This window comes from Pinus tabuliformis, chromosome 4_2, assembly GCF_031772625.1.
Source record: "Pinus tabuliformis cultivar Carrire ecotype Pingquan chromosome 4_2, CPIR1, whole genome shotgun sequence".
NCBI lineage: Eukaryota > Viridiplantae > Streptophyta > Pinopsida > Pinales > Pinaceae > Pinus > Pinus tabuliformis.
This window is the reverse complement of record NC_142304.1, coordinates 1,184,684,465-1,184,696,703: the sequence shown is the minus strand read 5'-3', so window position 1 is coordinate 1,184,696,703 and position 12,239 is coordinate 1,184,684,465. Positions and strand designations below refer to the sequence as shown.

Sequence of the window (12,239 nt, the reverse complement as noted above, 5' to 3'; positions counted from 1 at the left end):
CCCAAGTAAAAATGTACCCATTACTCAAACAATATCCCAATTTAACATGTTAAGTTTTTTCTATCTTATTTGAATGCTTAGAGAGTGATATTGATGATGAGGATCCCAATATAAGTAATGATTTTAATGATATGTAGGTATTTGTTGTGACATGTTTCTTTTGGACTATAGAGGCCATATAGACCCTCTTTGTTGGTGTATTTTTTGTTCAAAGATGGATCACACTCGATGTTATTCGGGTTATATGAACATTTACTTGATATATCTATATATGTGTGTGTGTGTGTGAAATATTGCATATTTGTATATAATGGTTTGGATACATATGGATGCACATGAATTTTTATGTAATTTTTTCAAAATTTGACTATTTGTGTCTTTTCTTGGTTGACTAGTTTTTTGGTCTAGCCTTTTTCCAATTCCCAATTTTAGGTCAACCAATTTGATCATGGATATGGTTCTGATAATATTGGTTCATTGTCCAATGTTCATTTCAATTTTAACTTTTGAGTCTTGACTCAAGATACTAATGGCCTCAAGTTGAGTCTTTGACTCATCACTCTTCACTATTTTTGAGTTTGAGTAATTTTAATTTACTATTTCAGTTTTCAAACTTTAGTATGTACTATTTTACTTAGTACTAATTAGATTCTAGAATAATGAATTATGAATTTAAATAAATGTACACAACATTTTACTATTCTTTTTCATTGAATAATTGATAACGTATGAATCAATATATTTCATTATTGAATTTGAATATGAATCATGTTTATATATATACACACACATACATCGACATCTCCCCACCCCCCCCCCAAATTTCCCTAAAATTTGGGGGTGGTCCCACACGTCCCCCATGTGCGTCTCTTTGTTTGTGTGTCCCCTGATCCTGGAAACTCGATGGAACATTGGTGAAGAATCTACCAAAACCGGAAGAGTGCACTAGTCCCAAGTCAAATATCCATCATCAAAGTGAAAATATGACATGAACATGGCTTACTCAAAGGTGTAGATGAACCTTCTAGCAAAGTGCACCACCTAGGAGAGAGTGCCAAGACGCTGGAGTTAATAAGCGAGTGGAAAAATGGTTGAATAAATGTGAAAATGGACAAATAGGCAAGATGCATGCATAACTAACCCTCAAAAAAGGTGCAAGCTTAACCATCTCCCCAACCTATGTGCCAAGGGTAATTGATAGTAAACAAAGAGTGGCACATGCGAGTGTGAATTTAAATAACCCCAATCCATTTTATGAAGGAAACCACCATCAAATATTGTGTTTTAATATTTGATTGCATCAACATGTGTGCCAAAAGGGAACACTTCCTTCAAATTGTGTTTCTCATGAATATTATGTTAAATTCCCTAGTATCTTTTGCTTTTCTTATTTTTTTCTTTTTCTTTCTTTTAAAAAAAAATTGCAAATTAGGAAATGAGACTTCAATTAAGGTTTCAAGCCCACTAATACAATAGGTTAATAATGCAGTACGTAAGCTATAGAACACAACAACTAGGAATAGGACTTGAAACCACCATGCAATGACCAAGTGAGAGTAATGACAGGGACATCATGAGCACAAGAGAAATGTAATAAGTGATCTCTCCACCAATAATGAACCATGGAAGTAGAACTTGTAACAAAATGAATATACATGATGTGATGCTAAAACAACCTCCACCAATGGTAAAAACGTGACCAATTAATCTGATAAGTTGAATGAGTAAAAGATCATGATAAATGATACTACCAAGTCATCTTAATTGGTTAGCCAAGGCTCAAGTAAACCATAAAGTTAATACCAAAATAACATATGCAATATGACAATGCCCTTAGATATACAATTGGTACATAAAAAGTGCACAAGTGTCATCGTACAAGGTGTCATAAAACAATCTTTTACACCATACAATATAGTGTCATAAAATAGTCCTTTTACACACCATACAATATATGGTGTAACAAATTATTTATGAATGAAAACTACTAAACCTGAAATGTTTCACTACTGATAAATCAAAGCAGGAAACAACCATTAATATTTAACCTATTATACAGGTATAATTTATATAAATACACACAAACAAATAAAAAGGAAAAAAAGAAAAATATGAATTTCAAGAATTGACCTATGAAATAAAAGCATTTATATATTATTTTATCATACCAAACATTTCAACTCGACTTAAAGCCATGTATCCTATTTCTATAACACCTATGCCGATTACTGTCATCCACATTTCCCTAGAATTCAAGTTAGATTGATTGCAAGTTCTCCGCCTTCTAAGCCATAAAACAAACCTTAAGTGGAGATCAAAGATAATGTAAACTTTTTATATTTGATACTGATTTCTATAATTAAATATGGTGCTAAATTTTAATAGCTTTACCTATAATTGTTATATAAAGGATGAAAGTAAATATGATGGGTACTAATCTTTCTGTTTTGAATAAGATTATTTGCATTTATGGTCTAAAAGATCATTTAATTTACAGATGCTACTTATTATTCGCACACATGAATATTGTATAATTGTGAAAAAAGGATTGTAAACACAAACGAACCAAATTTCACAATATCTCTGAGATTTTAATTTGAACCTAAAAAAGGATATAGAGTGATTGTATGCATTGCCTTCTCTTTATACAAGTAGATTCATGCTCGATATTCGCATTTTTGCATACCCTACACCTTACAGGTTTTGGTTATCAACTTGCATATCGTTGACATAAATATTCACCTTACATGGAAATTGTTTTATATTTCTTTCTTTGTTGCAGGTACTTGAACTTTCATGGCTCGGTAATTTGTACTTGGCTAAAATGCAACGTCATATACCCCCTCAAAAATTCTACTCAGCAATAAAAGATTGGTCTCAAAATCCATACGGTATGATTCAGCAAAAGAAATTATTTCCAAGTGACAAAAGATAAGAATATTATTTATCAAAAATTTTAAGCTTCTTTTGATAGAATGAAAAATCTCTTTGTTCTAGACTTATCTTTATAAATTCATATATAATACGATGCAATTAATTATGGAGTTTGTGCTTCCTTCCCTTTCTGCTGAAATATACAAACATAGAATATTTATTATTTTAGTGATAGCATACAAGACGAAAGAATAATTCAACGGTTTCGAAACCATTCGAACACATTCTAATCATTCAAAAATTATATGAAATGGTTTAGTTTCATAAACAAGGTAAATATTAATTATTGGTTTGCCATTTGCTATTTTTCAACTGAGTTTGTAGTAGTTACATTTGTATTAAAAAAATTATTGAAATCTTCACGAAATAACATAAATTTCATTTTTTATATTCTTATTTTAGATTTCTAATTTTATGCATAAAAAATATTCACTAAATAATATAAAATTGTACAGTTATAAACTTACAATTTTACTTTTTCTATAATCTAGATATGTTGTAATCTTTTTTCTCTTACCCTACCATGATATGGAACTTCATCAAGGGTGGCAGGGGGTGATTATTCACCCTGACAATAATCTAGAAATCAAGAATGGGCAAGGTGACACACAATGTAGCTGAGGCCTAAGCTCTCTACCAAGGAATAAATAAGTAGTGAATTTAAATATCCAAGATATCATAGTGATTGGGGATTCACAAATTATTCTTTTTAGGATTTTAAATAGATATTTCCTATCGATCTCAAACTTGTTCAGATAATCAAGAAAGTATTTAACATGCTTTGTCTCATCCCAAAAAGTAGTACTTCCATATCTCAAGAGGAAACAATTTAGTAAATGATGAACTTGCCAACCTTGGAACTATTCTTCCCAAAGGTGAATTAGTTTCCAAAGAAAGACCTAAAGGGCCCCATCTTCCCTAATGAAAATCATGAATCATATAGGAGGCACATTTCTTGTCATAAGTGGGTCATACAAGGAGACCCCCATGGTGCTTCATGGATCAACTTGAGGCAACCACGCGGCTCATCATTCAGGAGACATCTATTCCAGAGGTTGTGAGGGTGAGAGCTGTGGTGCAAGTGCTAATGTTGTGTGAGTGTTGTTGCTGTGCGAGTGCTAGGGGCAAGAGTTGTTGTGCGGGCGAGAGTTGTTGTGCGAGTGTTGTGAGGGTGAGAGTTGTTGTTCGTGTGTCCATTCTAGAGAGTTGTTGTGCATCCATTCAAGAGTGTTGTGTGTGCATCCATTCCAAAGGCTGTGAGAGCTGCTGTGAGGGGAGTGAGAACTGCATAGTGAGGGGAATGAGCTGCGTAGTAAGGGGAATGAGAGTTGCATAGTGAGGGAGAGTGTTGTGAGGCGTTGTGAGGGGAATAAGGGTGTTGTGGGGGGAATGAATAAGTTGTGTAGTTAGGGGGAATGAGCTACGTAGTGAGGGGAATGAGAGTTGCGTAGTAAGGGAGGCATTGTGAGGAAGGCACTGTGAGAGTGTTGTGAGGGAGGCGCTGTGTATACAGACGCTGTGAGGAAGGAGCTGAGGGAGGCAATGGGAGAGGGTCATGAGGGAGGCGCTGTGAGGAAGTTGTGAGGCACGGCGTGAGAGTGTTGTGAGGGTAGGCTGCTAGAGAGTGCTGGGAGGGCGAGCTGCAAGAGAGTGTTGTGAAGGTGCTTTGAGAGTGAGAGAGCTGGTTAGCTCCACAGTTTCATTTTATCTTCAACTGAAGGGACAGGTTGGACACACATTTCCCTCATTTACATATTACTTTCTGTGTGCTTTTGGTCTTCATTTCAAATCTTCAATCTAGAGCCCTATAAAATCGAGCCCATTAAACTTTTGTTAATAAGAAAAGTGTAAAGGTAAAAGCATTTTAGTATGGAGATAGGGGCCCAGTGCAGAAAAAACATTGGTTTTGGTGGAAAACAAACATCCAGGAATCTCAGAGGTAGGGAAAGTTATATCAAACAATTGGGAAAAAGTAAACAAATTCCAAATGCAAATATTGGGTTTCATTTTAAGGGCGTTGTCAGAGGAGGGTGTTGATTTTTGGTAGCATCGGATGTGCTCCGAGCCTCAAAATTTGCAAGGAGGCTTGGATACATGTATTTCACAATACCCAGAAATCGTTGCAGGAAATTCCATCCCGAGACAGTTTTATTAAAATAATTAATTATTTTTAATGGGTGCCTAAGTCTAAACTTAGGAAATTAAAATAATTAAAGGGTATTAATCAAACTGTGGGTGAAACTTCTAGAAGAAGACGAGGATCAAGTGGATCTGAGACATTGATTAGAATCTAATCTAGGCCATTGGTTCTCAACTGAAGGATTATAAGAGGAGGTTGGATGGGCATTTGGAAATCACATCAATGAGAGATCAAGAGATCGAATTTCTCAGAGAGGGCAGTGCAACAATTGCTAGAGAGAAGATCGAAGTGATTCCTTGTAGTGAGGGGCAAGGATAGTTCTGGTTGGAGAGTTTCCTGATCCAGGAATACATCACAGAGGAGGCCGAGCGAGATTCAAAAGAGGCAGCGTAGGCTGACGCAGAAGCAGCGCAGAGCCGGAGGGGAGATCTGTATTTTGTTGGAGAAGTCGCGTTTTGGACCCAGAAGCCGAGGTGTGAGACCGAGAGGGCAAAAGTCGAAGTCTCAAAGGCAAATCGATCTGCAGGAGTGATGTAGTCACCAGAAGCTGTGACGCAGGGCCTACGCAGTGACTGCGCAGAGGCAGTGAGGGACTAGCTATTCTATGGCTAGATCAGTCAAGATCACCAGTGATAGTGTGAGGTATATCTCACTCATCTCTCTGTCAATCATATTCTCTGTATTGGATAGCTAGCAAGGCATCCAAAGATTGTATTCAGAAAACTTCTGCTTAATAATACAAACCCTTAGCTGCTACACCGATTTTCCCTCGTTGGGTTTTTTCAGGGACATTTGCCCAAAAATAACGGTGTAATGTGTTGTGTATTTCTTTCTTGCTTATTTTCTTGTTTTCGCATATAATTTTAATTGGTGAAGACTGCAGTGTATTAGTTGTGGTATTTTCTATACGAAGCAGTAAATAATTTGTTCAGTAATTAACAAATAAAAGGAACTTAATCAGTTGTTGCAATAGAAATTTGGGGCTTCCAAATTTTCACATGGTATCAGAGTTGTAGGTAAAGCAAGAGAGCAGAGTCAGAAGAGCCCAGTGCTGAAGAGGAGGGTCGAAGTGTTGTGTAGGCAACAAATCGAATCCCCGAAGGGATTACGCAGTCCAAGCCAGGAGGGCAAAATTTTCGAGGAAAGTCTCTCTCTGAGTGACTCAACAGAGAGGTAAGACTTCCAGATCGAAGTTTGCCAATGTCAGAGGGAGCAACGCAGAAGCTTCAGGGAAGAGGAGGTTTCTGGTGTGACGCAGTTTTCTGTAGTAGTTACTGGGGCAGAAAAACGTTAGACGGAAGAAGAGAGACATTGTTGAGGGAATTCTTCCTCAGAGGACTTCAAACCAAGAAGTTTGAATTCTCATTTGTTGAGCAGCAGCAAATCTACTAACTCCAACAGGGAGTGTGTAGGTCAGCCCAGCAGCAGCGCAAAGGAGAGAGGAGGCAATTCGACATTTCGTTGGCAGAGATGGCAGCTAATGGGTTGCAAGATCAAGATCGGTTGGAGGGTGCATCCAACTATGTGATCTGGAAGGCAAGGATCTCATGCCTTCTGGATGAGCATGATCTCAAAACCTATGTCGACAATGTGGTAGTTGTACCCGCGGATCCAGATCCGCTCAAGAAGTATAACGCTAAAATGGTGAAGTCCAAACGATTGATCCTCGACGGAGTGAGAGATCACGTAGTGTGTCACATTGTCGACAAGGATACTGCCCGACAGATGTGGGAAGCATTGACCACATTATATGAAGGATCTTCCGAGCAGCGGAAATGTACTTGGAACAGAAGATGAGATCCACGCAGATGCAAAAGGGGGAACACATTGATCTGTTCCTAACGAAGCTTTAGGAGATCCGAGACTCGTTGGAAGCTATGGGGTCAACACCTCAACCTACTGAGATGGTGAGGCTGGCCCTGAATTCAATCTCAGAAGAATGGCAAGTGTTTGTCCAAAGTATCCTGGGCAGAGAGATTGTCAGATTGGGAAGGAATGTGGGCCGCTCTTTAGCACGAAGAGATGAGGAGAGACTTAGTCAAGTGCAAACTTGATAGTAGCAGCAGCAACAGTGGGATGAAACCAAAGGAAGAAGAAAATGCGACGCTTGCATCTAAGGGGCAACAAGAGCATCGGAAGAAAAAGAAAGATGTTTCGAAGATCAAGTGCGTCCGGTGTGGTGAACTTGGTCACTATGCTACATAGTGCCCTCTCAAGAAGAAGGAGAAGGATGGGAAACATGATGTGAAGGTTGCATCCGCAAAGATCGAGGAAGAGTTTGCCATGGTTGCCGAGATACCTCTAGGGGAGAGGTGGGGTGATCTAGAACTGTAGATGGGCGGGATCCTTGAGTCCACCTCTTAGATCAATACCTTGCTACGGAGACCAGATCAAAAGTAGCAGGATGGACCAGGATTAGTTAATGCAAAGGAGTGTCGAAGTGACAGTTGTAGCGGCTAGGAGCGCCAGAGACTGAGCAACGCAGAGGAGAGTTGGCAACAGTGCAGTTGGCACAATGCAGAGTCAGCAGCAACGCAGAGGCTTCAGAGGGTCAGCGCAGAGACTAGCAGCAATCAGAACTCTAGCAACAGATGCATCATGTTGAACACCTGTTCAGTAATTTTGGATGCTTTTCCGTTGTTGATGCAGTAGCAGCAACAATTGGAGAAGGTTTCAATGCAGATGCAGTATTGGCAGTGGGAGTGCCAGCAGCAACACAGATGCTAAAATTATGAGGGTTGCAGTACAGATGCAGTGATGGCAGTGGCAATGTCAGCAGCAGTATAGATGCAGCATTTGCACACTAGTTGGTGGGCAGTGATGTCAGACATCAGCAATGCAGAGGGAGATGTTACAGAGAAGGGTGATGCTTCAACAGGTTGCATTATTAGAGCACATTCCTCGCTAACAGGGAGTGTTGATCTCTAGTAGCATCGGATGTGCTCTAAGTCTCAAAATTTGCAGGGAGGCTTGGACACATGTATTCCACAATACCTAGAAATCGTTTTGGGAAATTCCACCCGAAGACAGTTTTATTAAAATAATTAATTATTTTTAATGGGTGCCTAAGTCTAAACTTAGGAAATTAAAATAATTAAAGGATATTAATCAAACTGTGGGTGAAACTTCTAGAAGAAGACGAGGATCAAGATCATTTGAGCCATTGATTAGAATCTAATATGGGTCATTGGTTCTCAACTGAAGGATTATAAAAGGAGTCTTGGTGGGCATTTGGAAATCACATCAGTGAGAGATCAAGAGATTGAATTTCTTAGAGAGGGCAGTGCAGCAGTTGCTAGAGAGAAGATCAAAGTGATTCCTTGTAGTGAGGGGCAAGGATAGTTTTGGTTGGAGAGTTTCCTGATCCAGGAATACATCACAGAGGAGGCCGAAAGAGATTCAAAAGAGGCAACGTAGAGGCCAAGCTGGGCAGCGTAGGCTGATGCAGAAGCAACGCAGAGCCGGAGGGGAGATCTGTGTTTTATTGGAGAAGTCGCGTTCTGGAGCCAGAAGCCGGGGTGTGAGACCGAGAGGGCAAAAGTTGAAGTCTCAGAGGCAAATCGATCTGCAGAAAGAGTGATGCAATCCCAAAAAGTTGTGACGTAGGGCCTACACAGTGAATGCGCAGAGGCAGCAAGGGACTAGCAATTTTGTGGGTGGATCAGTCAGGATCACCAGTGATAATGTGAGTATATCTCACTTGTCTCTCTGTTAGTCATATTCTCTATATTGGATAGCCAGCTAGGCATCAAAAAGATTGTATTCAGAAAACTTCTGCTTAATAATACAAACCCTTAGTTGTTGCACCGGTTTTCACGCATCGGGTTTTTCCACAGCCATTTGTCCAAAAATAATGGTGTAATGTGTTGTGTATTTCTTTCTTGCTCAGTTTCTTGTTTCCGCATATAATTTTAATTGGTGAAGGTTGCAGTGTATTAGTTGGGATATTTGTTGTAGGAAGCAGTAAATAGTTTTTTCATTAATTAAAAAATAGAAGGAACTTAATCAGTTGTTGCAGTAGAAATTTGGGGCTTCCAAATTTTCACAGAGGGTTGGTGCACACCCTAGAACCATGCTGTTTGAATCTTAGGAGGAGATAGGGAGCCCTACCCCAGCAATCTTACTAAGAATGTAAGCGGGGCTTGGAGCCCCCTTTTGCTTAGGGTACATCAAGCCAATGCATTCGACACAAAGGAAAAGTTGATTTTTGTGAATGAGAAGCAATACAAGGGGATTTTAAGGCACAGAAAGGCCAAAATGATGAGACAATCACAAAGAAAAAAATTCACTTGGATCCTACCGAAATCAGCTAAAAGTAATGCAAGTGTTACAACCAAGTTACAGTTATTAGTAGAGGAACAGGCAGGGCTGAGGGTGGTCAACAATAAAAACAAGGCTATCTTATCGACACAGGAGGGGTCTAGTCCAATGCAAGGTGAAATCAAAGTTACACCAGCAAATAAAGAAGAAAGAAACATGGACACATACAACCCCACAACCACTCCGTTGTTATGGTCATCTAAGCTTTATGTATGCGAACTCATGAACATGAAAAAAAGAATTGAATTCATTGAGCTAAAAGGGCAATTCAATGATCTTAAGTTAAAATAAATCTCGAAGGCTAGTCAAAAACTTGAGAAGGAAAATGATATCCTCAAAGAGCAGGTAATAAACTTACAAAATAGTATGGAAAGAGGGCAACAAGAATTGGTCACATTGAAACAAGAATTAGAGCAAGCGAAAGTGGTAGAGGAGAAAGACACAGGGACAAAGACAACTAACAAAGAAATTCAGATGGAAGAGCCTGAGTCAACAATTTCAAACGGGAAAATGAAAGAAAATAAAATAAGACAACAAATGTTAGAGGTTAAATCTTGGCCTCAAATAGTAAAGGAACCATCGGTTGAGCAAAAAGAAACCATAGAGAGACAAATCAAGAGACAAATAAGAGAAGAAAAAGATAGACAAGACAAGGCCACAAATTTCATCATCAAAGGTTTGAAGGATTACAGAGAGAAAGAGAGAACAAATATTTTAATAAAGGATTTTCTCAAGGATGAATTGAAATGGACAGGTTATATTCAACAAGCAAATAGGATAGGTAGGAAAGCAGAAAGCAGAAGGAATAGACATGTGAGAGTTACTTTAAGAAGCAAAGAAGACAAAATAGCTATCCTAAAAAATAGGGGGCTACTTAGAGGCACTCGCATTTATCTAGATGATGACTTGACATGGGACCAACAAGAAGATCGAAGGAAGGAATGGGAGAAGGTGAAAGCAACAAGAGGAGGAGGAAAGTGGGTGTGGCTGAAGAATGGGAAATCCCTAATCAGCGAACGTTTAATAGGGATTCGGGCCCCCCCGGGAATATCTAAGCATGGTAAGTTGGAACTATAGAGGTTTCCCATGGAGGAGAGGACCGGGTTTGGGGCCCATAGCAGAAGGGAAAGACATCATTATCCTTTTAGAAACCCATGAGCATGAGGGCTGTAAGGTTCTAGAATATGAATGTTTCAATAAAGTCTCAGTATGGAATGAAGTAACAAGAACTGGTAAAGGACACACAGGGATCACGGTTTTAATAAGAGAATCGTGGGGCAGAATAGTAAAAGTGGAAAAAGAAGATCCAAATAAGCAATTTATATGGTTGAGTATAACTAACAACAAAGTATCATTCAGGTTGGTTGCATGTTACTTTACCCCAAAAAATTCAAAGTTTTACAAGAAGACAAATTTAGATAGCAAAGAGCCTCTTGGTGCTTTGAAAAGAGATATCTTTGTCTTTAGGATGTTAGGAGATATAATGTTAATTGGGGAATTTAATGCTAGGACAACAAACAATCAATCTATTCAATTGGGAAGTGTTGAGAATATGGACAACAACCTTCTTTGGTTAGAGGAGATTGAGGATCACGAGTGGACAAGGACCTCTCAGGATGGGAATGGGAGTGTGTCCCACTTTGGCATCGAGTTGTTAGGCTTGTGTAGCCTCTATGACATGGTTATTTGCAATGGCATGAAATCTTGGCCAAGATCTGGTGGCATCACATGTAAAACTTACAATGGTCAAAGTGTGGTGGATTATGTGATATGCTCCCAGAGCTTGATTTGCAATTTGTCGGATTTCAAGATTGGGGATTGTCCCATTGAGATGAATTCAGACCATTCACCTCTACTTATTAAGTTGGGCATGAACACAAGTGAGCTACCAGAAGTGCAGACCCATCAATCTCAAAAGGAAGCACATGCAAGTGGAAGAATCATCATGAACCAGGAAAATCAAGAGCTCTTTGCTGCGACCCTGAAACAACACTTTCAGGCTATGTCACATGGTTCGAGTTCGAATTCGAGTTCGACAACGATTAAGTTCGATTCGAATTCGAATTTTCCGATCAGGTTCGAATGAGGTTCGGCATTAGGTTCGACTATACATATTTTTCAAAATATATATATATATATATATATATAGATGACCTCGGTCTAATGGAGCAAGAATAACCTTGTATAATGGATGTTGCAAAGATTGAAGGATTAGACATTCTAGGCACATCTGTTTTAGCATACAAATCTACCTAGACATAGCACAATTGCACAGCTAGTGATCTCGACATGCCTGTGAGGATCTCAGCTGAATGGAGTAACAAAGATCTAGGACAAAGGCACAGTGTCAATGGATCTCGCATAGCAGTCTTGGCATCAACGCCTCGGTGATACTCTTGTAGAAGTCTAGACTCTAGACAAAGAACAACAGTGATAGAACCTCTCTCCCGGCCTAATAAGGTTGATGTTAGATGTTGTCTCAATCACACACACACACACATATATATATATATATATATACTACAATTGTGGCACAATAACAAAGCCGTAGAAATGATCATTCTCGGAGGATACAATCCCTGCATAACAAAGAGCCACAATAACCATTACAGTCTCGTTATAAATGAGACAGTAAGGACCTCAGTATAGTGAGGAATAGTATCTCATCTCGGTGGACCTATTTCTTAACAGTCAATGTATATATATATGTAATGGAAAGATCTTCGGATCCCTCACTATCTTTACATGATCTCACTGTCTCGGTGTAAGAAAGATCACAATGATCCTGCAGTCATGGAATACACTCTCGCATGATCACAGTCAACATGATGGTCTAGAGTACAGT

The 12,239-nt window shown here is 39.0% G+C and overlaps 1 protein-coding gene across 1 annotated transcript in view; it reads left to right on the top strand.

The window, feature by feature from the left end:
• The window catches only part of LOC149173911 (uncharacterized), a 188,972-nt gene that overhangs the window by 105,596 nt on the left and 71,137 nt on the right, over positions 1-12,239 (top strand). The window contains exon 8 of the mRNA XM_089424779.1: positions 2,783-2,891. Coding sequence (XP_089280905.1) covers positions 2,783-2,891 — 109 coding nt within the window. The remainder of the gene's footprint in view (positions 1-2,782; positions 2,892-12,239) is intronic.